This window comes from Callithrix jacchus, chromosome 5 (genome assembly GCF_049354715.1).
Source record: "Callithrix jacchus isolate 240 chromosome 5, calJac240_pri, whole genome shotgun sequence".
Taxonomy (NCBI): domain Eukaryota; kingdom Metazoa; phylum Chordata; class Mammalia; order Primates; family Cebidae; genus Callithrix; species Callithrix jacchus.
In genome coordinates, this window is record NC_133506.1 from 162,188,959 (window position 1) to 162,215,054 (window position 26,096).

Sequence of the window (26,096 nt, forward strand, 5' to 3'; positions counted from 1 at the left end):
TCTAACCTGGCACTACAGCATTTAGTGCCAATTTTAGAAGGAAATGATTTTGATTTCTGTCGTTTATTAATACAGTATTTTATGAATGGGATAATACAAAATAATCATTTGTAAGGTCCAGGATGTGTTTCTGTTCTTAGAAAAATAGGACCATGTATTCCATCCATTTGATAGTATGCTTGTTCCTTAGAGTAATCTCATTTTTATGGATCTAAACATTGTTTTTTACCTACTACAGTGTTGTCAGAAAAATGGTTCTGCGCCACCTCATCTGTCAGTCCTAATGTAATGCAAGATGGGTATATTATTTTCAAGCTTAAAAGGGTCTTTCAGTTATACTTTATTCCTGGGGAGGAATAAATAGTTACTATTTTGCGCTTGCTCATGACATGGACACCAATTCGAACATATTAATAGATTAAAATACTATGATCTGTCAGTCCTAATATAATGCAAGATGGGTATATTATTTTCAAGCTTAAAAGGGTCTTTCAGTTATACTTTATTCCTGGGGAGGAATAAATAGTTACTATTTTGCGCTTGCTCATGACATGGACACCAATTCGAACATATTAATAGATTAAAATACTGTGATCTGTCAGTCCTAATATAATGCAAGATGGGTATATTATTTTCAAACTTAAAAGGGTCTTTCAGTTATACTTTATTCCTGGGGAGGAATAAATAGTTACTATTTTGCGCTTGCTCATGACATGGACACCAATTCGAACATATTAATAGATTAAAATACTGTGATCTGTCAGTCCTAATATAATGCAAGATGGGTATATTATTTTCAAGCTTAAAAGGGTCTTTCAGTTATACTTTATTCCTGGGGTGGAATAAATAGTTACTATTTTGCGCTTGCTCATGACATGGACACCAATTCGAACATATTAATAGATTAAAATACTGTGATTTAACAGTTTTGTGCTATTTAAAGCTATATATTATAAGACCTAAATTTCCTACAAGTTTAGGAATCATGATTTTCTCTGAAGAAATGTGTAAATGCAGTTGACCGTTGAACAACCTGGGTTTGAACTGCACAGGTCCACTTAATCATGATTTTAAAAAATAAGCTCAATGAGCCCTCCATGTCTGCAGCCAAGTGTAGATCAACAGCACAGTATTCATGGGATACAAAACCCACCTACGCTGAGGGCCAGCTTTCTGTATCTGCGGTGTCCGTAGGGCTGACTGTGGTGCCTGAGTATGTGCAGATTTTTGTACGGGTGGTCCTGGAACCAGTCACCTGCGGATACTGAGGGCTGAATGTATTTAGTAGTGAGTAACGTAGCAATTGTTTGTTTTCTCTTTGCATGCTTTTCTGCACACCGCCCCAAATGTCAGTTTCTATTTGCAAAATGGTCCAGTTCTTTTGGAAGGGTTGTGTTGATTTTATATATATATATATATGTGTATATATATACACACACACACATACATACATATATACACACACATACATACATACATACTCACACATACATATATACACACATACATACATATATAGACACATACATATATACACACATACATACATACATACATACTCATACATATATACACACACATACATATATAGACACATACATACATATATACACACACATACATACATACATACTCACACATACATATATACACACATACATACATATATAGACACATACATACATATATATACACACACACACACATACATACACACATATATATATAGATACACACAGAATGACTTCTTACTCATAACAATCTCAGTGTCCATATGAACTTCTTCCAGACACTAGGTTTTAAGGTACCTTTTCTGAGACTCTGTGTCTACCTGGGCAAAACTGAAAATTAAAAAATCGCTCAGTGACCAATACCTGCTTTTAAGGTTAATGAGCTTTTCTGACTATAATGGGAAGGACAGTTTATAAAACATCCTGAGTTTATCTTCTTTATTACACTGGTTCCAAATTTTAGGTAAATAAAGACTCATTGAAATATTTTTATTCTGAATAAAGAATTACTGTATGCATTAGTTCCAGGCATGACTTAAAAACAAAAGAACGAATATTAGGTAATACTTCTGTTTCGTTATGACTAAACTGATTATCTTTAATTTAGGGGTGGGGTATGCATCGAGTAGAAATTTCCGTTTCCTGAAAGAAACCTTAAAACCAGCCCTATTTCTTTGAAGTAAGTCCCTCTTTCTTTCTTTCTTTTTTTTAACTGAGAAGGAGTTTCACTCTTGTTGCTGTGGCACAACCTTGGCTCACCACAACCTCCACCTCCCGCGTTCAAGCGATTCTCCTTGATTCTCCTGATACTCAGCCTCCCAAGTAGCTGGAATTACAGGCATGTGCCACCATACCTGGCTAGTTTTTTTGTACTTTTAGTAGAGATGGGGTTTCTCCATGTTGGTCAGGCTGGTCTCGAACTCCCTACCTCAGCTGATCTGCCCGCCTCGGCCTCTCAAAGTGCTGGAACCACAGGCAGAGCCCCTGTGCTTGGCCGTTTTTTGTGTTTGAGACAGAGTCTCGCTTCAGGCTGGAGTGTAGAAGTGTAGTCTCGGCTCACTGCAACCTCTACCTCCCGGATTCAAGCGATTCTCCTGCATCAGTCTCCAGAGTAGCTGGGATTACAAGCATGCACCGCCACACCCGGCTAATTTTTATATCTTTAGTAGAGGCGGGGATTCACCTGGTCTCAAACTCTTGATGGGGTTACAGGTGTGCGCCACCATGCCTGACCCCCGTATTCTTTCCATTCGTATCTGTATCTAAATTTCTCTCCCTGTCTCTCTTTATATATGGGCATACTCTCTATGTAGTATGTTTAGAAAGATACAGAGTTTGTTCAGTTTAGTATGTGTAATTAACCCAATTTGATATCCTTCCTCTCCTCAAAACTTGTATCCAGGGTGGGGGACTATTTGTTTTTTTCACTGGATTGTAAATTACTTGAATCTTGGATAATACATTATTTTCTCACAGTATTGATTCAGTGATAGATTAGCATCGATGTCATGACGGACAGTCCTTGGTCTCTCATTTGAAAACTGCCTGGCACATAGCAGTTGCTAAAGTGTTTATTGAATGAATTAATTGCCGGAAATTATTTATTACCAAGTAGAAATTTATAACAAGCTGTTCAAACACTGTAGCTTATATAAATGGTCAGATCTGACTCCCTGGAACTCATTTTTTTAAGCTCTAGTTATTTCCTTGGTTTCTTAGAGTATTCTTTTTCTTTAGTTGTATAAATAACATGGGTTCACTGTCAAAAATTTAGAAGTTTAAAAAAAGAAAAAAAATTGTAATCCAACCAGCTAAAAATTAAAGTTATTTATATGCTTTCAGATTTTATTTTATGTAAGCATACTTATTTTTCCAAAATGGTTTCATGCTTAGAAACATATATACTTGTAATCATATATACGTATGTTTCCTCCTAAAAGCTGAGTTTGTACATCCCGTTTCTCTGTTTAGAGCTACTGAAAATAGTGTCTTTACTTGCTGTCTCCATCCTTTTCTTCCCATTCTGTCTTAAACACACACTAATCATATGCTCAGCTCACCTTCTGCAACTCTTAGTTTTTGTTGTCCTCTTTGCTAAATCCAGAGGTTAGTTCTTGGCTCTCATTTTACTTTACCCATCAGGAACTTTGAAACCATTTTTCATTTCCTCACTCTTGACTTGTAGTTTCTTCCTCCCCTACTGCTAGGCCTTCTCAGCCTCCCTTACTGATTCCCCTCCATTTCCATATTGCTAAATGTTGCAGTTTTTAGAGTACAGTCCTTGGACTTCTAACTGTAAACTCTCATTAGTCTCATGACTTTAAATGCTATGTGTACACTAATGACTCTCAAATGTTGTCAGACATTCTCCACTTGGATATTTAAGACATTCCAAACTTAATATATACCAAATCATTCTCCTCATGTCTACCACCCACAGCAAGTAAACAGCTGCTCCTTTCCTACGTCATTCAATGGCAGCTTGGCAGTTTAGTCCAGAAACCTTGAGGTCATTTGCACAGCTTGGGTTCTGTGGAAATCAGAGTGAGACAAAGATAAGCAAGCTGTACTTTTCTGAGGGAGTGCTCTTAGCATAAACAACTCCAGAAAGAAAGGGAAAGGAGGATAGAAGGACAAATTAGGCTTCAGTGCAGACCTAACAAAAGTCTCAGCCAATCTCACAAAGACCTCTAAACAAGGATGACTTACTGTAGTTATCCCAAGTTGGGGCAAAGGGTCATGAGATTAAATGATGTTACCTGGGAAGTGAGTATACGTAAGTCCAAGAACTGAACCCTGGAGAACTACAACGTTTCTATCCCATGTCAGCCAGTCAGGAGATACAGGCTACCCCACAAAGTGGGATGAGCTTGAGGGTCTTTAGGCAAGGCGATTCCTGAAGTGTCTGACAGCTGGGAGCTATCAGCCAGCCACAGCCATAGCGTCTAGGAAGTAAGTCCTTCACTCCTGATGGGAGATCTAGTGAGCACATAACGGTGTCCTCAGCATCACTCTCTAATTCCTTTTTTTCTCATATCCCAAATTCAATCCATCAAGCAAGTGTTAGTTCTGTTTTCAGTATACATCCAGAATCTGACCGTTTTTATCACTCCTCTGCTACCACCCTAGTTGTACCATCGTCATCTGTTTTCTGGGTTATTGTTACGTTTCCTAACTGCTCTGCTGCTTCTTTTGTTCCTTCTGTTATATCTTGGTATAGGAAAATTAATGCTTTAAAGTGAAAAAAAAGTTAACATTTTTTAAGTCTTCATGTGGGTCAGCATTTCCTGAAAAGTTCCATTGTTTGGTGCTTCCCCCCCGCCCCATAATTTTGAGTTGACTTCTAGTAAAATGCATTACTCTCACTGCAGCTGTGTGATGAGATTGAGGTTATGCCACCTCATGCATGGAACTAACGAGTTCTTGCTCTTTTCTTCTCTATACAGAGGCTTTCATCCTACTATAAAGGAGGATTTGAACAGAAAATGAGTAGGCGAAAAGCTAGTCTTATTTTAGGTGTAAGGTAGGTGTGCAGTGTAAGTATTATTTTGTTCTGTGGCCAAGCTCTTGTCTTTAAAAAAGAGAAAACGCTACAGTAAGGTTATACTTACATTTAAAATTATGAGTAGGAGGCAGAGGAGAAAATACCCAATCTTTCCATTTTAAAGCCTCAAATCTAAAAGTATCCCACTCCCCTTAAAAAAAAAAAGGCAAAATTGTGAAGTATCTTTATTCTTTAACAATGATCTATGATATTTGAATACAAATTTTTCAGTCAACCAAAATATCCTTTTTTGTGACACTGAATTCTCTCTGGACTCAGTTTTATGATTTGATATGTCTCATGTTTTTAATTATAATGCAGGATATGTTTCATAGTTTTTTTCTGCTTCTGCAGTGTGACATCAAGCATATTTTATTGTGCTTGTTTCACCTTAGTATCCATTTGTTGTCTTTTTGGACAATATGGCAGAGAATTAAAGGTATTATATGAGACATTTAAGAATATTTTCCCCATGATAGATTTACCACCAGTTGTGTTTGTTTGTTTACCATATGCTCCCTAAGAGCCTGCTCTCAAATTTTTGTGGGAATTGGTTACAGTATGTCATGTACAACAAATCTTCTGATGATATAATCAACACAATTAAGCAAATTAGATAGTTAAGTCCTATATTGGCAAAAAGTTTTTGATATCTTGTAAATCAGATTTTTTTTTTTTTTTTTTTTTTTTTAGCAACGGGGCTTCACCATGTTGGCCAGGCTGGTCTTGAACTCCTGACCTCAGGTCCGCCCACCTCGGCCTCCCAAAGTGCTGGGATTACAGGCATGATCCACCATGACCAGCCTACATTTTTTTTCTCTTTTATGACCTAACAGGAAAAACAAAGCAGTTGGAGGGAGGAGCTCACTTTAGCTTGGTGCTTCATTTAAATCTAAGAAGAGATGAGATCTCTCCTTATCAGACAACAGAAAATAGGAAATGATTTTAAGCATGAGAGTCAGATTAGGAAGTTACTATACTGCTAACTATTCCGTGCTTAAAATTATCCAGAGTGGCATTGTTATTTTTCCGGAAGTTTTATTGGCCTCCCAAAATACCTTGTTGGTGATCTTGAAATCTGAGTATGAAACACATTAGAAAACCAAATACAAAGAGGATATCCTTATTTATGCAGGTCACTTACGTTGTTAGGACAGACCGGAGTTGACTACATTTTGACATTCTCTTAAGATAATATGTTTATAAAGTTTTATCCCATACAACTGAAAGCTGTATAAAATTCACTTGGAAAATTTAGTGATTAAGAGCACAGACTCTGGTGTCAAGTATCTGGTTACAAATACCAGTTTACTGCCTACCAAATGGGTGACCCCAGTTTTATCATCTGTTAAATACAGATAATAGATTAGTTTTAACTGCATAAGGTGCCATGAAGATTAAATTACATAACATGTGAATTTCTTTTTTTGGAGGTTTGTTTTTTCTTTTTTAAACTTTTAGGTTCCGGGTTATATGTGCTGGTTTATTATAAAGATAAACTTGTGTCACAGCGGTTTGTTGTACGAATTATTTTGTTGCCCAGGTACTGAAGGAGTACTGAACAGTTATTTTTTCTGCCCTCTCTCACCTCCTGCCCTCCACCATCAGGTGGGCCTGTGTCTATTGTTCCCCTCTTTGTGTCTGTTTAGCTCCCACATACAAGTAAGAACATGTGATATTTGGTTTTCTGTTTCTGCATTAGTATGCTGAGGATAATGGCCTCCAGTTCCACCCACGTTCCTGGAGAGCTCACGATTTCATTATTTTTTGTGGCTGCATGGTCTTCCATGTTATATATGTACTACATTTTCTTCATCCTGTCTACCACTCATGGGCATTTAGGTTGATTCCGTGTCTTTGCTACTGTAAATAGTGCCTCAGTGAACATACGTGTGCAGCACATGGTACTTACTAACTAAGTAAATGTCAGCCAAGCAAAGCAGATCCTCATCCTGATTCTGTGGCTTAGGCTTGCCCTGCATGATCTTGGTCAAGTTTTTTTGTTTTGTTTTGTTTTTAGCTGTTCTATACGTCGGCTTCTTCATTTTTGAATTGAGATGAATAATATTCTGCCTTGTTAGAATAACAGAAGAATGATATGATAATACCTTTTTATATAATACCTACCAAGTATCAGGTGCTGAAAATATTTTGGCACTTGTTTCTTTCCATGTCTGTCATGAATGCAGACGCTGGATACTTGCCCCAGCACATTAAATGGAAAGGTAAATGAAACTGACCTGCTTTCCTCTCGCCCTTTCTTTCATTATAACAAGATAATTTAAGATATGAGTACAGGGCTATGGTTTCGTTTTCTGTGATCTTTGAATATTCCCTGTGTAGACCGCATCACAGGTAGGTGAAGGCAAAACGGACCTGATCCTTTTGATAACCTGTTTTTAAAATGCTCTGTGTGTGCTAGATGATTCTATACATTCTGACATATTGCATAGAATGAGAGTTGCTTATTGAAATGTGTATTTGAGTCTTTGCCTTATGTTTTTTTTTTTTTGCAAGAGAATAGTGTCCTGCACTATAACTCATGTCTGTAACAAAAAGCCTGAATTATTTTACAAAGCTGCCCAGGACAATTGTTTTTATACGTGGTGTACAATAAGGCCTCACTTAATATCACCCATGGGTTCTTGTAAACTATGACTTTAAACAAAGTAACTATAATGAAAAACCAATCTTTTTCATCAGTGTTATAAAGAAAGGATGTTGAAGGAAATGACATTATTCAAGGACCTGCCATACATCATTTTGCTTAAAATCACAGTTTTTGGCTGGGCGCGATGGCTCAAGCCTGTAATCCCAGCACTTTGGGAGGCCGAGGCGGGTGCATCACGAGGTCAAGAGATCGAGACCATCCTGGTCAACATGGTGAAACCCCGTCTCTACTAAAAATACAAAAACTTAGCTGAGCATGGTGACCCGTGCCTGTAATCCCAGGTACTCAGGATGCCGAGGCAGGAGAATTGCTTGAACCCAGGAAGCGGAGGCTGCGGTAAGCTGAGATCACGCCATTGCACTCCAGCCTGGGTAACAAGCGAAATTCCGTCTCAAAAAAAAAAAAAAAAAAATTACAGTTTTTTTAAGAACTATCAACAACATTGAATACTTACTGTATTGTCTGAAATGATGTACGTTTGTGATTTTTAAGCTTTCTAAAAACTTTTGTGGAACTCTGTTTATAAACTATATGTATTAGTTCATTCTCACACTGCCATGAATAAATACCCAAGACTGGGTAATTTATAGGGAAAAAGAGGTTTAATGGACTCATAGTTCCACATGGCTGGGGAGACCTCAATCATGGCAGAAGGCAAAGGAGGAGCAAAGGCATGTCTTACATAGTGGCAGCAGGCAAGAGAGCATGTGAAGGGGAATTGCCCTTTATAAAACCATCAGATCTCGGAAGACTTGGTCACTATCATGAGAACAGCATGGGAAAAACCCACCCCCATCCATCAGTTACCTCCCACTGGCTCCCCTCCCATGACATGGGGATTATGGAGCTACAGTTCAAGATGCAGTTTAGGTGGGGACACAGCCAAACCCATCACTATATGTTACTCAGAAGCTCAGTAGTAAAAAAAGATGAAGCCAAAACTGCTCCGTTTGCCGTAAGGTCCAAGAACACCACTCAGTTCCACACCCCCCCACTGCCAGCCAGATGCATTCTAGGGAGCCATTTGAAATATCTGGTCTAGGTAACATCTTGTTTAAAGTTACATTTTCGGTTTCATAGTAAGGTTGTGTATACTGGAGGTGTATCATCATAGCTACGTTTAATTTTTATACTGAGCTTAAAAACTAGACTTCTCTCATGTTGTTTAATCTTTTCAGCACAAACACGTATTGATATTAAAATGTATTAAGGTTTAAGAGACATAATATAACAATAACTAAAAGGGAGTTAAACACTGCCAGCAAAGCAGAATACGTCTCATTTGCAGAGTTCACCATTAGGAGTCTGATAATTATTATCTTACAGGCAGAGTGTTTTGAATGCCATGTTTGCGCATATATACGTTCCTTCCTTGTGTTTACTTTAGTTCAGTGGTTGGTGGACCTCAGTGTGCGTAATACTTTATGGGGTTTCATGTACAAAACCATGTGGACTGATTTTTATAGCGTACTTGATTACCAAGGATAATTTTGATTGAGTAATTTTCAGATTTTGTTTTATGTGCTCAACTAAAACTTAATATCTAAAATAAAATGGACCTTGCCATATATCTTCTAAAAAATATACAATGGTTAAGAAGAACATTGACACACATATATACACACACACATACATAAATACATATGTCTGTGTGTCTGTGTCTGTGTGTGTGTGTGTGTGTGTGTATGTATGAAATTTGGGTTTTACTGAACTTTGATCTTCATTAAGGGCTACATTGGTGATGAGCTTTATGAAATAAGGTTTTTAAGCTACCCCTTTTATACTTTAAAATTCTTTGCATAATCTTTGTAATATCAGTATTTACTAATATGGAGTATTTGTTCTTTTAAGTTGTTTACCATTTTGCAGTCACATTTTTGGAGGGTTATATAAAATACATTAAGCACCTGTAGTTTATACATTCTAAATTCTATTTTAAGATACAAATCATAGCTTCAGCCCTAAAGTTATTTAGAATCTACTTAAGACAACATGCCAAACACATACAGAACAGCTAGAAAACATGACTAACGAAGGCAAGATGTACTACAGAACACCTCTGTCTATAGAGGATGTGATAAATGTAGATTAGGAGATGTGCTACAGAGCACCTCTATAGAGGACGTGATAAATGTAGATAAGGAGATGTGCTACAGAGCACCTCTATAGAGGACATGATAAAAGTAGATTAGAAGATGTGCTACAGAGCACCTCTATAGAGGACATGATAAAAGTAGATTAGAAGATGTGCTACAGAGCACCTCTATAGAGGACATGATAAATGTAGATTAGAAGATGTGCTACAGAGCACCTCTATAGAGGATGTGATAAATGTAGATTAGAAGATGTGCTACAGAGCACCTCTATAGAGGACGTGATAAAAGTAGATTAGAAGATGTGCTACAGAGCACCTCTATAGAGGACCTGATAAATGTAGATTAGATGTGCTACAGAGCACCTCTATAGAGGACATGATAAATGTAGATTAGAAGATGTGCTACAGAGCACCTCTATAGAGGACGTGATAAATGTAGATTAGCCAAAGAATTCGAAACCAGGCCGGGCGCGGTGGCGCAAGCCTGTAATCCCAGCACTTTGGGAGGCCGAGGCGGGTGGATCACGAGGTCAACAGATCAAGACCATCCTGGTCAACATGGTGAAACCCCATCTCTACTAAAAATTATAAAAAATTAGCTGGGCACGGTGGCGCGTGCCTGTTATCCCAGCTACTCAGGAGGCTGAGGCAGGAGAATTGCCTGAACCCAGGAGGCGGAGGTTGCTGTGAGCCGAGATCGCGCCATTGCACTCCAGCCTGGGTAACAAGAGCGAAACTCTGCCTCAAAAAAAGAATTCGAAACCATCATCCTGAAATTTTTCAAAGTAATAGATTTTTTATTTCTTAATAGGCAATTAAACAGTATAGTGTTCATGCCTCTGGTATGTTTAACAATTATTTTCTCAAAATTTAGTAGTCTTTTAACCAGACAATGTTTAATTTCTATCTGGGGGGTACCTACAAGCCAAAAAGCAAGTTTAGAATGCTGCCTCAAAGACTTAGGTAAACAGCCAAAAAGAATACCCCTAGGTCCTTATAGGAAAAGATTTAATTCATTTTACTCATGGAAGAATATTTTATGTGCTTACTCAGCAATTAATAGTGCATTTGAACGTGCTTGGTGAGCTGTCATTTACCCACAGATTAGAGGTAGCAAGTAATTGGCAAGGAACTGCCTGAGAGTAGAAGAGTAGCAGAATCAAGGACTGACAACTGATAGCAAGGGGGAGGCACTGTTCGAAATAGAACTTAAATGAGTAACGTTCTAGGTCCTTTTAGCAGGAGGACAAGCAAACGTCACCAGACCTTGAGAGTTTAAATGATAATGATGACAGTGCTGTAAGCCGTGAAATGTTAAATTAGGTTATTTGCACTTTATTTTTAGAAAGCAGGAAATATCTTAATACATTCTCATAAGCATCCATTACATTCATGTATGCCAGGTTATGTTAAACTTTTTACCTATATTATCTAATTTAAAGAAACCTGGGAGGTAGGTTTTATTACGTGTATGTTACATATGAGAAAATTGTAACTGAGTTTAAGCAAGACAAACTCACAGCTAATGAGTAGTGGAGTCAGGACTTTGAACCTATTTCTGACCAACTGTAAAAGTGCATGCCTTTAGCTATCACATGCAAAGCAAATTACTCTCAGCTTCACAACAGCTACCCTGTGCTTTAAGTCAACCATTATTATCCCCATTTGAGACTCGGAAAAGTTAAGTCTCTTAAATAAGATAGATACTGTTGTTGTTAGTGTTATTTTCTTTTCCTTGCCTAGAAAATGTACTCATAAGCAACATTTCCAGTACTGGATAAATTAGGTTTTACCCAAATAATTTTAGGAGAATGGCTAGGTGCGGTGGCTCACATCTGTAATCCTAGCACTCTGGGAGGCCGAGGCAGCCAGATCACAAGGTCGAGAGATTGAGACCATCCTGGCCAACATGGTGAAACCCCATCTCTACTAAATATACAAAAATTAGCTGGGCATGGTGGCACGTGCCTGTAGTCCCAGCTACTCCGGAGGCTGAGGCAGGAGGATTGCTTGGATATGGGAGGCAGAGGTTGCAGTGAGCCAAGATCACACCACTGCACTCCAGCCTCGAGACAGAGCAAGACTCAGTCTCAAAAAAAAAAAAATAATAATAATAATAATCGACTTTAATTTTTGTTTACAACATAGGCTTACAGCCAAGGTTTTCCCATGGGTTTTTTCCTCAAAGCGAAATAACTATGAGATATAGAGAGTTTTGAGATCCTCTGTAAAGGTAAAAGATATTAAAGCATTTGCTATTTCAGGTATTGTTCTAGTACTTTGTAGGCATTAACTCATTTCATCCTTATATTTGCTCTAGCCCTGTTTTACAGTGAGGAAACTGAAGCGCCAAGAGGATGAAAATTTGATCAAGCTCACGCAATCTGATGCTGAAATTAAAATCCAGCAGTGGGCTGGGTGCAGTGACTCACACCGGTAATCCTAGCACTTTGGGAGGCTGAGGGAGACAGATCAGGAGGTCAGGAGTTTAAGACCAGCCTGGACAGCATGATGAAACCCCATCTCTACTAAAATACAAAAAGTAGCCTGGTGTGTTGGTGCACACCTATAATCCCAGCTACTCAGGAGGCTCGGGCAGGAGAATCCCTTAAACCTGGGAGGCATAGGTTGCAGTGAGCAGAGATCGTGCTACTGCACTCCAGCCTGGGTGACAGAGCAAGACTCCTTGGAAAAAAAAAGTCCAGCAGTGTCCCTCTGGAATCCAAATACATGCCTGCTACGTTATATTTACTGCCTTCCCCCAAAATAACTTAAAAGCATACGTTTTCAAACTTACAGTATTGTCTGCAGGCTCTCACTCCCCTAACCTGTATATTGTTTTGTTTTTTAAATGAGTTGAGAATAAGGACTGACATTACACAGGACTGAAGGAAAACACATGTAACATTGAATCAATTGGAATTAAGTGAAAAGGTGTCATTTCATATGTGTCCACAAGATGGTGAAATTCTCATTAGGTTTTAATTTCTTGAAACCCATATAAACTATTAATTTATAATCTGCATTTGGCGCTATTTATTATAAGCACTTTAATTTCTTTCTACAGCGCATCTGCTGGCAAGGCTAGGATTCGAGCAGCTTATAGGAGAACCATGATTTTTGAATCACCCAGATAAAGGTAGGTAGAATTCGTATTTTTTATAATATGTGTATCAAAATATACCATGAATTCCTTTCAAATTAGAGTCATTATAAATGCTATGTAGTTGAGATGGAAGTTTGTGTGCCACATGTGTTGTGATAGCATTTAGGTTAAAGTTGAGTGTGATTCAACACATCGTGTGGATTTATATTATATGCTTTCAGGAACTTAGTTGCTGATTTTGATGTATGACTCCCTGAACCCATCTGATGTACCAACCATTTTGATCAAGAAAAATAAAAAACATGAGTTATGGACTCTTTGGTTGTATAAAGTGATTTGGGTATCACAAATTATATTTATTTAACCTTAGATGTAAACCCACAAGAGTTAGAGGATTTCCTCCCAATCTCTGAATGTAATACGCCGTAGATGATTCTGAATTTCTTAATTTTATTCTGGAGGACTGTGAGGCTGAGCCGTTGGTTTTTTAACTGGCCAGGTTTTTAATGTAAATTTATCTTACAGAAAAACAATTATTATAACTTTAACTACACTACAGCTGCTTGAGAGAGAAAGCCCATATGTTCATTGCTGTTTCTGCTTTGAAATAACAGATGGTAGAAAGTTACACTGTATTTCAGAAGTCAAGGGGGGGTAGGAGAGTGAAGGGTTTCTTGGATTCTTATTTACAGACTTTCAGTTTTCTAATTATTTTTTTAAAAAAATTAAAAACAAATTTTGGATTCCTCTCCATCCTAACCGACACCAAAATAAGGCATTCTTTTTCAGCCTCTCACTTCCTTACTATAAAAACTCTTTTCGCTGAGCATCATCTCTTGGTTTTCGCACTTACTGTTCTTTAGCATGAATAAACATGAGAATAAACTTTGAAAAGAGGTTTTGCTGAGAATTTCTAAACAGTTTCAACAGTTATTGAAAGATTCACTCAGCTAATTTACTTTGCATTGTGGGCTTTTGGAGTAATTGGTGGAGAAAGAAACGTGTTGAAGTGCCTCCTTAAAGCCCTCTGTTTCCTAAGCAGTCCCTGTTCCTTCCAGGTCAAGTGAATACCTTCTCTGATTGATTGCAGTAGGGTCAAGCACTCCTGTCTGTCTTTCAGATGACTGACAAGTTGTTGATTGTGCCTGCTGGCAAGGAAGCAGGTTCTAAAATGTATCTAACAATATGTATTTTTAGATAGTTGTAGTAAAAAAAGAAAATGTTTGTCTCTCTTGTGAGCCAGTAGTGTTTAAGGAATTACTTGATTTATTCTGAGATGCTCTATTTATTCGAGGTGAGATTGTTGACTCTAGTGGGCTTACTAATATCCTTTGGTCTGGCCCTGTGTGGGTAGCTGGGTGTGGAAGAATGGACTTGGGAGCAAGGGGTCAGCATGTTTCTCTGGCTTCTACCTTCCAGCCAGCATGGTGGCCTTAAACGTGCCTTTAACCTCTCCAAATATGAGCTTATTATTTACAGAATGTAGGGATTTATTTCTAAAGTCCTTTTTGTTTACATGATTTAATAACCTTTTATACCTATTCAATAATGTAAAGACTGCACCTTATGTCTCTGTTCAGATCACATTTTTTTTTCTTTTTTTTGAGACAGTGTCTCACTCTGTCACCCAGGCTAGAGTGTGGTGACACAGTCTCAGCTCCCTGCAACCTCTGCCCCTTGGGTTCAAGCAATTCTCCTGCCTTAGCTTCCCAAGTAGCAGGGATTATGGGTGTGCACCACACACTCGGCTCATTTTTCTATTTTCAGTAGAGACAGGGTTTCACCATGTTGGTCAGGCTGGTCTCAAACTCCTGGCCTCGTGATCCGTCCACCTCAGCCTCCCAAAGTGATAGGATTACAGGGGCAAGCCACTGCGCCCAGCCCAGATCACATTTTTAACTTAAGAAAGATACTTTTAATTGTTTTGGATTATTGTACTCTCTAAGAATATATTGACAACTGTGGACCTTTTTTTCCATATAACTGTTCATTCACCCAAAGTTTAAAAACACTTGGAGTTTGAGAAAGTTCATGTGCTTCCTAAAACCCATCCATCTACTTAACAGTTTAAGAACTCCAGTTAAGGAATGTGGGAACTTCTGTTTTTGAAGAAGTGGGAGATGGTAGCTTATGCATCTGAAAATTATCTTTTGAGAAGGAAAGTTGTTTTGTTTTCAATGGGAAGTTAAAAGATTTTAAACAAAAATGCCTCACTGCCTTTGGAAAGGGAAATGCAAGAGTATCTGGGGAAGTATGAGAATGGGCAGCTTTTAACTTTGTTTCTTCTTTTTAGAATCGTTGAGCATGTTTACTTTGGCCAGGTCACCACTGGGTATTGTTGGTAGCTGGAAACACTTAAATCTCATTTCTAGTGCTTCTGAATTCATGAATAGGTTTCCTCACCCCACCCCACACCCAAGCAACTTTTCTGTTGGTTTTGCTACCAGCTGATAGAACAAATTTGTAATCTCAAATGTTGGACCAACTGTAATTTGTTATACATTTCATTATCAGCTGTGCAAAGAAAGTGACACCAGAAAATTAGGTGTGGGAAATGGCTGAAAATAAATGTTTTGTAATTAGTTTAAAATGAGTATTTAGATGTATTTTGGTAAAAAGGAAATTTTGCTTTTTCAATATAGTGAGATAAAAAATTGATGCAGTAAAACCATCTTAGGTCCTTGATCTAATACTTTCAAGAAGGCTAATATCTTTTCGATTACTGCTTTTCTTTCTTTTTTTTTTTTTTTTTTTGAGACGGAGTTTCGCTCTTGTTACCCAGGCTGGAGTGCAATGGCGCGATCTCGGCTCACCGCAACCTGCGCCTCCTGGGTTCAGGCAATTCTACTGCCTCAGCCTCCCGAGTAGTTGGGATTACAGGCACGCGCCACCACGCCCAGCTAATTTTTGTATTTTTAGTAGAGATGGGGTTTCACCATGTTGACCAGGATGGTCTCGATCTCTTGACCTCATGATCCACCTGCCTCGGCCTCCCAAAGTGCTGGGATTACAGGCATGAGCCACCACGCCTGGCCGGATTACTGGTTTTCTTAAATTGATGAAGAAAGAGGTTGGTGGTTATGAAATCGGTAGTTTTATAGTGATGCATAGAAGGGGAGAGGACAGCTTGCTCAGAGGTTTCTGAAAGCCTATCCAATGCAGTCTTAATCAATGTGTATTTTGCCTGTTCTTGCCAGGCCACTTTGTGCAAGTTAAAAACAGGAATCAAAAGTAAACATTTAGAAAGTTTTATAACATCACCATGATAATCAAATGTGTGATACGTTTGTACTATGTATAAGTATTGGTCCACTACAGATTGGAAATTTTTAAAAAATTTAAAAGTACTCCTTTGCCGTAGTTTGAGAGGCACTGATCTAATCAATGCTGCTTCCTACACAAACTGCTGGGCCCCAGCCCCAGGTTTTCTGATAAGTATGTCTAGAGTGGAACCCAAGAGTTTGCATTTCTAACAAAAGCCCAGGGGAAGCTGCTGACAGTGTAGGGACCACATCTTTAGAAATGCTGATATAATGTAATACATCAACATTTGGATGATATGTAACTCTCAGTGAAGCCGTATTTCCCAAATGACCAATGGATTATGTTACAAAATCATAGATGGCAAAATAATAATATAATAATCATAATTCAAAGTAAAAGACCAACAGATTTTAATATAATAGACTTTGAAAGTTCATTGGCATGGTTTCAGGTTCTACCATGCAACTAATCTTTAAGAAACTACCACTTGTTGAGTTTTGGGTCAGCAGCAATGAAGAATATCTTCAATTATCTGAAAAGATGAATAAAATACTCTTTCCTTTCCCAACTACCCATTTATGTGACGTTGTATTTTCTTCATACATTTAAACAAAACAACATATCACAAGAGAATGAATGAAGAGGTTGATCCAAGTATCAGGGTATTTTCTGTTGAGCCAGACATTACAATAGATGTGGCATGCACCTGTAATCCCAGCTACTTGGGAGGCTGAGGCAGGAGAATTGCTTAAGCTCGGAAGATGGAGGTTGTGTTTTACGAAGCCCTCAAGTTGATTCTAATGTACACTAATGTTTGAGAACCACTGCTATAAGGGTTCCAGCTGGGTTTCTGGGGTGTTCAGTGGGGTTCCTATGCCTGGCATGTTCTGATCTCTAATCACAGTCTCCTTAGCCTTTTGAAACTTCCAAAAACTTTACTGTGCTTTTCAGAAGCTTCTACTTTGTTCTACTCTGTGTAAGTTCAGAATTTGGGATGTGTGTATGTGTGTGTGTGTGTGTGTGTGTGTGTGTGTATGTATGTAAAACACCCAACTGTGTATCATGCTCTATTTTCAAGCTTGCCTTTGTCAGGTTGTGTGTGTTTATGTGTAAAACACCCAACTGTGTATCTGTATCATGCTCTTTTTTTTTTTTTTTTTTTTTTTTTGAGACGGAGTTTCGCTCTTGTTACCCAGGCCGGAGTGCAGTGGCGCGATCTCAGTTCAGCGCAACCTCCGCCTCCTGGGTTCAGGCAGTTTTCCTGCCTCAGCCTCCTGAGTAGCAGGGATTACAGGCACGCGCCACCATGCCCAGCTAATTTTTTGTATTTTTAGTAGAGATGGGGTTTCACCATGTTGACCAGGATGGTCTCGATCTCTTGACCTCGGGATCCACCCGCCTCGGCCTCCCAAAGTGTTGGGATTACAGGTGTGAGCCACCACACCTGGCCTCATGTTCTGTTTTCAAGCTTGCCTTTGTCAGTTGGATCCTAAATCTTTCAGTCTACAATTTTTGTCTTAGCAGTGTGTCCTTTGCCCATACTTTTAATTTCTCGCCTTACACCAGGAATCATCAGTACTCCAAGGGAAAAAGCAGTTTCAGAATGTCATTTTACCTCTCCCCTTCCAGAATCCTCCCCTTCAGAATCTTTGGACCCTCAAGTCATGGTTTTCTTAGCAGTTTCTCTATAACACTAATTCAACAGGTAGGGTTTTTTGGTGGTGGCTTTATTTTTGTGATGAATTTTGTCTGGCTTTTTAAAGTTGTTTTCAATGTGAGCATCTAACACACTACTCCATCATAACCAAAAACAAAAGCAAAGAAAGTTACTTTTAGACAGTGTGACAAATGAATTGGTAGCAGGTCATCTGGGAGGCCGGATAACAGTAATCTCAGTGAAAAATAATGACGACCTAGTTCAGAATGGAGACGAGAAAGTGAATTCAAGGTATGTTTTAGAAACAGAAGCAACGCTTACTGCCCGTTGATTTGATATAGGAAATTTAGTATTTCCCCTTGATTTCTGAGTCAAAAAATTAGATAGATGGTGGAGCTGTTTACTGAAGTGGGGATGATCTAGAGTGGACGGGTGTATTGCAAACAGGTTTAGGAGAGAAAATATGTCTTGATGTTAAGTGAATTAATCAATAAATTGTCCAAGGGGAAGTGGAGAGTAGAAATTGAATAAATGACTCTAGAGTTCAGAAAAACAGACTGGACTTAAGAATTCGGGAATCATCAATTTAAGATGGTGTTGAAACCAACCTTAACAGGTCCTGAAAAGTGAAAGTATGGGTAGAAATAAGGAGGAGGAAGAAAACCGAGGATCCAGGTCTAAGGAACCCAACACTTACCGATCAAGTTAGGAAAGGGGGAAACGGCAAAGGAGGCAGAAGGGAAAAAACCCAAGGAGAAAATCATACCATAGAAGCTAAGACAGGAATATATTTAAGGAAACCAGGTGATCAACTGGGTTGAATGCTGCCATGAGAAGAACCATTAAAATAAGGATAGAGAAGAGGGTCTCTAGAGTATTTTTGCAACATTGGAAGACTTTGATGGCCTTAAAAAACGGACTTTGACACCAGCCTGACCAACATGGAGAAACTCTGTCTCTATAAAAATTAGCCCAGCATGGTGGCACATACCTGTAATCCCAACTACTTGGGAGGCTGAGGCATGATGATCGCTTGAACCTAGGAGGCAAAGGTTGCAGTGAGCCAAGATCATGCCATTGTACTCCAGCCCGGGCAAAAAGAGTGAAATTCTGTCACAAAAAAAGAAAAAAATACTTTAAATTGGTGCTGGGCTAAGGAGTAAAAAGATGTGGAAGTTGAGTTAGCTTATATACACAGCTGTTTTGAGAGTTTTGTGAGGAAGAGGAGGAGAGAAATGGAATAATATCTGCAAGAGGGGGATGAGTCATTAAGGAAAAAATGCGATTTTTTGTTTTCTTCTGCTTTTTACTTTTTTTTATTATAAAAGTTTGTTGAGTAGTTTTGAGCAGGTGTGTGTGTCAGTGGAAATGATCAACCAGAGAAGTTGATGATTTAGAAGAGATTATGTTTAAATTTGGGGGGGAATAAATGTGATGTTTTAAGTCTCAAAAGTCAGTTGTATAAATATTGGACAGATTTGGCAGTGTTTCACATGGAAAACAGCCATGGGACTTGTATTTGATGTGAAGGCCTATGAGATTCAACAGCATAAAAGCAGCCCTAAGCTGCATAAAGAACACATGGTGTCTTTACCAAAGGCCAAATATTACTGCAGTCCTCTGTATTTATCAGTTATGCATCCATTCAGTTAGCATGTATTTATCCAGCTGTACTGAGCGAGGCTTTTAGATCTCATCTAGAATTTGGTATCTGTTTATGGGTGCTAGATTTTTTAAGGATACTGACAAATCAAATCATATTCAGAGGAAGTTGAAACAGGATCATGAAGTATCTGGAAACAGTGTTATATGAGCAATTGTTTATTCCTCAACAAAAGTCATTGACTACTTAATGTAAAGCAGATAATGCACTGGATCCTGAGGAAGATAACCAGGACCTTGCCGTCATGAATCTTATATTCCACTGTGAGAGACTGTAGTAGATAGGTATTGGTAGGCTGAAAATGGCCACAGATGCTTCGTAGCAACTCTCAACAAGCGGTGAAGTCCGATTTCTCACCTTTTATGTTCAGGTTGGCCTTTGTCATTTGCTTTGACCGACAGAATATAGCAAAGCTGACGAGTGATTTCTGAGCCTAGGCCTCAAGAAGCATTGTAGCCTCAGCTCTTACCTTCTTAGATCTTTGAGACCACCAAGTGAAGAAGACTAAGCTTTCCTGAAGGATGAAAGAGCAAGTAGAGAGAGGCCTACCTATCCCAGCTGAGGCCCTATTGAGGCCATCCTGTACCACCCACTCGGAAAAACCACCCAGCCAGTCCACAGAAAAGTGAGAAATAAAAAGAACATTGTTGCTTTCAACCAGTAGGTTTTGGGGTGGTTTGTTATGCAAAAAGACTGATATAAAAAATGCCCATGATGTCATGGATCATAAGTGCTTTGAAGGAAAAGCAGAGCGTGAGAGATGGAGAACGGCAGCTGGAGGGGAGGCGGTTGCTGATTTACTTATAGCCTTCTTAGAAATTCTCTCTAAGGAGATAATATTTGAGCAGAGACCTAAGGGAGTAAGTCATGCAAAATGAAGAAAGAATATTTCAGGCTGAAGAAATACCAAGTGCATAGGTCTTGAAATGAGAACATACGGTTTGTTTCTGGAATTAGAAGTGGATTAGCTGGAGCATAGCAAGCAAGGGGAGAGTGGTAGCAAATACAATTGGAGAGAAAGCCCAAGGCCAAATGATGGAGTGACTTGCAAGCCATACCACAGACTTTGGGTTTTACTTTTAGGTATTATGGGAATACTACTACCTGTTTTACAGTATTTGGAAGACTATTTTGGCAGCTATGCAGCAAATAGGGAGTCGAGTGGAAGTAAGGAAGTCATTAGAGAAAATTGTAATTCAAGAGAATGATACAGTTTTGGACAAGGGTTGTTCTAGAGGAGGTCAGGGAAAAAAAGTCCAATTCAGGATATATTTTGAGGGAATGCCAATCAAGGGTAAGAAAAAATGAGGAAAGATGACTCCTAGGTTTTTGGCCAAAGCGATGGTTAGAGAAAAAGAAATTTGCTATACTGAGAAACTGAGAGGGGATCTGTGCTATGTCAAATACTTAAAATGTGGCATGCATGTGAAGTCCCTCTTCTATTCCTCTGTGAGGACAGAATTATGTTCGCCGAGAAGAAATTCTAAGCAGTGATAATTTTACCCCTATAAGGAAGACTTTTCTTCTAGTTGGAACTAGACCAGTCAACCAGTAATTATTGAGGCCTTCTGGAAGTCAGTAGAACAGGGTACTCTGACACTGGAGCTACAGCAGCATGATGTGCAGATAGAGACAGCAAAGGTAATTTGATTGAAAACTACTAGAGATCAACTCGTCGGGGACGTCATAGAAGGTATTCATTTATTGGGTAAGAGGTAGAACCCTTTCAGACCCTTCCAACTCCGGATTTCTGTGATTCTCTAATGGTATGATAAACAGAATCTGACCCAACTATTTTTCTTCAGATCCTCTGGTCTTTATTTTTTTAATGCTATATTGAGATACAATTCACATGCCGTACAATTCAATTCATCCATTTAAGGTGCACACAGTTCAGTAGTTCTGGTTTATTCTCACACCTGGGCAAACATCACACTCAATTTTGGAACGTTTTATCACCTCAGGAAGAAACCCCAAAGAAACCCTTTTAGCTGCTGTTCCCTCATCTTCCTGTTCTCAGTTCTGTTCCATTGGTCTGTCTGTCCTTGTCCTAGTACCACACTGTCTTGATTACTGTTGCTTTGTAGTAAGTTTTAATATCGTGACATGTGAATTCTCCTAGTTGATTCTTGTTTTGTTGAATTGTTTTGGCTATTCTGGGTCCTTCCATAATAATTCCATATGAATTTTAGAACCAGCTTGTCAATTTCTACAAGGAAATAAGCTGGTATTTTTGATAAGGATTGCATTAAATCTGTAAATTAGGGTGCAGAATTTTGCCATTTTAACAATGTTAAGTATTCTGATCCACAGAGACCGGATGTTTTTCTGTTTATGTAGATCTTCCTTACTTTCTTTCAACAATGTTTTGTAGTTTACAGGTCTGAGTTTTGTACTTCTTTCATTAAATGTATTCCTGTTTTATTCTTTTTAATGTTACTATGAATGGAATTATTTTTGTAATTTTATTCTCAGGTTGTTTATTATAAATGTATAGAAATACAGTTGAGTCATATATTGATTGATCTTTTATCCCACAACCTTGCTGAACTTATTTATTAGGTCTAATAGTTATTAGTGGATTCTTTAGGATTTTCAGTATCCAAGATCATGTCACCTATGAATAGTGATAGTTTTACTTTTCCTTTCCAATCTGGATGTCTTTTTTTTTTTTTTTTTAAACCTCAGACTGGCTTGAAACTCCATTAGAATATTGACTAGGATTATGAAGAACAGACATCCTTGTCTTGTTTCTCAGTTTGAGGAAAAGCATCCAGTGTTTCCCCACTCAATCTCTGGGTCATTTCTACAAACATACTAGCATTTAGAGAACTTCTTTCTATTACTAGTTTGCTGAGTGCTTTTTTCACAAAAGGGTGTTGAATTTTGTCAAACACATTGTCTCCATGTATTCAGATCATTATGTGAATTTTATTTTATTTTGATGAGATTGGTTATGTTAATTGATTTTGGTGGTTACACCAAGCTTGCATCCCTGTGTAGGTAAATCCCACAGGGATGCAAGGTTTATAATTTCTGCACCCCTTAGTTGGTCATGGTTTATAATTATTTTTATATGTTGCTGAGTTTGGTGTGCTAGTATTGTGTTTTAGAATCTTTGCATCCATATTTATAGGATCCATATTTGTTGGTCAGTAGCTTTCTTGTGTTATCTTTGTCTGATTCTGGTATGAAGATAATATAGGCTTTATAACATAAATTAGGAAGTGTTCTCTCTTCTTCTGTCAGCCATCAGGGCCTGGGCTTTTCTTTGTGGGAAGTTTTTGTTTATTCAGTCTGTTGTTATAGGAATATTCAGGTTGTCTCTGCTTGAGTCAGTATCAGTAGTTTGTATCTTTTAGGAGCCTTGTGCATTTTCTCTAAATTATCTAATTTATTGACATATAGTTGTTTCTCTTCTTTTTTCATTGTCTTAGGTTGAAGGTTAAGTTATTGATTTGAGATTTTTTTTTTTCTGTCACCCAGACTAGAGTGCAGTGGCACAATCATGGCTCACTGCAACCTTGACCTCCTAGGCTTAAGTGATCCTTCCACCTTTGCCTCCTGAGTGGCTGGGACTACAGGCACATGCCACCATGCTCAGATAAATTTTGAATTTTTTGTAGAGATAGCGTTTTGCCATGTTGCCGAGGGCGGTCTCAAATTCCTGAGATTAAGTGATCTGTACCCCGCTTAGCCTCCCAAAGTGCTGGGATTACAGGTGTGACACATTGTGCCCAGCTGTCTTTTTTTTTTTTAACATAGACATTTATAGCTATAAATTTCTCTGCAGTGCTATCTCTGTGTCCCATAAGCTATAGATGGTGTTATTCATTTTTAACATCATTTTATTATGGTTGGATAATACAATGTAGTATTTCTGTCCTCTTCAACCTATTAAGTTTTGTTTTATGGCCTAATATGTACTCTGTCCTGGAGACTGTCCTCTGTGCATTTGAGAAGAATTGTATATTCTGTTGTTGGGTAGTGTTCTATAAATATCTATTAGGTCTTGTTAGTTTATAGTATTAAGTCTTCTGTTTCCTTGTTGATCTTTTGTGTGGTTGTTCTGTTATTGGAAGTGGGTTATAAAATATTCTTCATTTCTTAATTTCTGTTTTTGTTCTGGTTAGTTTTTGCTTCGTATGTTTTGGTGCTCTGTTGTTAGGTGCACATATGTTTACAGTTGTTCCATTTTCCAGATTCATTGGCCCATTTTTCATTATGGAATGTCCCTTTTCATCTCTAATAACATTTTTGGTTTCAAAGTTTACTTTGTCTCATTAGCTAGTCTAGCTTTTCAGAGATTGCTGCTGTCAGGATATGTCTTTTTCCATCCTTTTACTTTCGATATATTTGTCTTCAAATCTAAAGTGTGTTTCCTTTAGAGAACATATAGTTGGCTAATCCTTGTTTGCTTCTTTTCTCTCTTTTTAATAGAGACAGGGTCTTGCTGTGTTGCTCAGGCTAGCCTCAAACTCCTGGGCTCAAGTGATCCTCCTGCCCTGGCCTCCCAAAGTGCTGGAATTATAGGCATTGAGCCACTGCATCTGACTGGATCATGTTGTTTAATGCAGTTTGACAACCTTTGCCTTTTGATTGGATTGTTTAATCCATTCACATTTAGTGTTGTTATTTGTTATTTATTTTTATTTTTATTTCAATAGTTTTGCAGGAACAAGTGGTGTTTGGTTGCATGGAAAAGCTTTCTCATGGTGGTTTCTGAGATTTTGGTGCACCCATCACCCAAGCAGTGTACACTGTACCCAATGTGTAGTTTTTCATCCCTCATCTTCCCGTTCTCTCTCCCCACCCCAAAGTCCATTATATCATTCTTATGCCCTCATGTCTTCATAGCTTAGCTTTCACTTATAAATGAGAATATACAATGACTGGTTTTTCATTCCGGAGTTACTTCACATAGAATAATGGTCTTCAGTTCCATCCAGGTTGCTGCAGATGCCATTATTTATTTCTTTTTATGGCTGAGTAGTTTTCCATGATATATATGTACCACACTTTCTTTATCCTCATGTTGGTTGATGGGCATTTAGGCTGGCTGCATATTTTACAACTGTAAATTGTGCTACTGTAAACATGTGTGCAAGTCTCTCTTTCACATAATGACTTCTTTTTCTGTGGAAAGATCCCTAGTAGTGGGACTGCTGGACCAAGCAGTTCTACTTTTAGTTCTTTGAAGAATCTCCATACTGTTTTCCATAGTGGGTGTACTACTTTATACTCCCACCAGCAGTGTAAAAGTGTTCCCTTTTCACCACGTCCACACCGACATTTATAATTTCTGATTGTTTAATTATAGCCGTTCTTGCCGGAGTAAGGTGGTATGGCATTGTGGTTTTGGTTTGCATTTCCCTGATAATGAGTGATATTGAGCATTTTTTATATGTTTGTTGGCCATTTGTTTATCTTCTTTGGAGAACTGTCTTTTCATGTCCTTAGCCCACTTTTTGATGGGATTACTATTTTTCTTGCTGATTGGTTTGAGTTCCTTGTAGCTTCTGGATATTAGCCCTTTGTCAGATGCACAGTTTGTGAAGATTTTCTCCCGCTCTGTGGGTTTTCTGTTTATTCTGCTGATTATTTCTTTTGCTGTGCAGAAGCTTTACTGAAAATTTTTATTATGAATGTGTGTTGAATTTTCCGAAGCTATTGACATGATTATCTATTTGTTTTTTGTTCTGTTTGTGGGGTAAATTACATTGATTAATTTTTCAATGTGTAAGCCAATCTTGCACTCCTGATAAAAACCTAACTTGGTCCTAATAGCCGGTCTGATTTGAAGAGTGAGTGTTTTGTTTGTTTTGCGCCTGTGCTCATGAGAGATATGGGTCTGTGGTTTCCTTGTGACATCTTCATTAGGGTTTGTTATCAAAGATATGCTAGCCTCATAAAAACAGTTAAAATGTGTTTTCTATTTTTCAGAAAAATTCAGTAAAATGATGACCAGGATTTTTATTTATGGGAAGGTTTTTAATTAATGTTTAGTTTCTTAAATATTCTTTTGATTTTTCATTTCTTCTCGTATTTGTTTTGAAAAGTTTTGTTTTTCTTGGAATTTATCTTTCATTTACGTTTTAACATGCTCTGACATGAAGTTGATTAGTTTTTTAGAGAACCCGTCTTTCACTGTGTTGATTTTCTCTCTTGAATGTTAATTTCTGTAGTGATATCTTCCTTGATGCATGAGTTATTTAGAAGTATATTTATTAAGATTCGAATGTTGGGATACCCTGGATGTGTTTGTTACTGATTTCTAGTTTAATTCTACTATGGTCAGTTAACAGACTCTTTTTCAGTGTTTCTCAAACTCTTTGTATTGGAGGACTTGTTTTTTTCCTCTCAATCTCAAGTGAACTGACAGCTTTTGTAAAATACAATGAAAATGAACTTACTAGAAAATTATAAGATCCACGTTTTACAGGGATACAATATTATACAGCTATATTTTCTAAACACTTATTCTCAATTTCCAAACGTGTCTGTGGTCTCACAGTAGTTGTAAATCAACATTAGTTTATGGAACCCACTTTTATCTTAATCTTTGAAGTGTGTTGAGATTTGCTT

The 26,096-nt window shown here is 38.0% G+C and overlaps 1 protein-coding gene across 1 annotated transcript in view; it reads left to right on the plus strand.

Annotated features, from left to right (window-relative positions):
- The window catches only part of DNAJC15 (DnaJ heat shock protein family (Hsp40) member C15), a gene marked incomplete at its 5' end in the record, with an annotated part of 78,267 nt that overhangs the window by 48,315 nt on the left and 3,856 nt on the right, over positions 1 to 26,096 (plus strand). The window contains 2 exons of the mRNA XM_035297977.3: positions 12,142 to 12,257; positions 12,889 to 12,960. Of these exons, the coding sequence (XP_035153868.3) occupies positions 12,142 to 12,257; positions 12,889 to 12,958 (186 nt within the window). The remainder of the gene's footprint in view (positions 1 to 12,141; positions 12,258 to 12,888; positions 12,961 to 26,096) is intronic.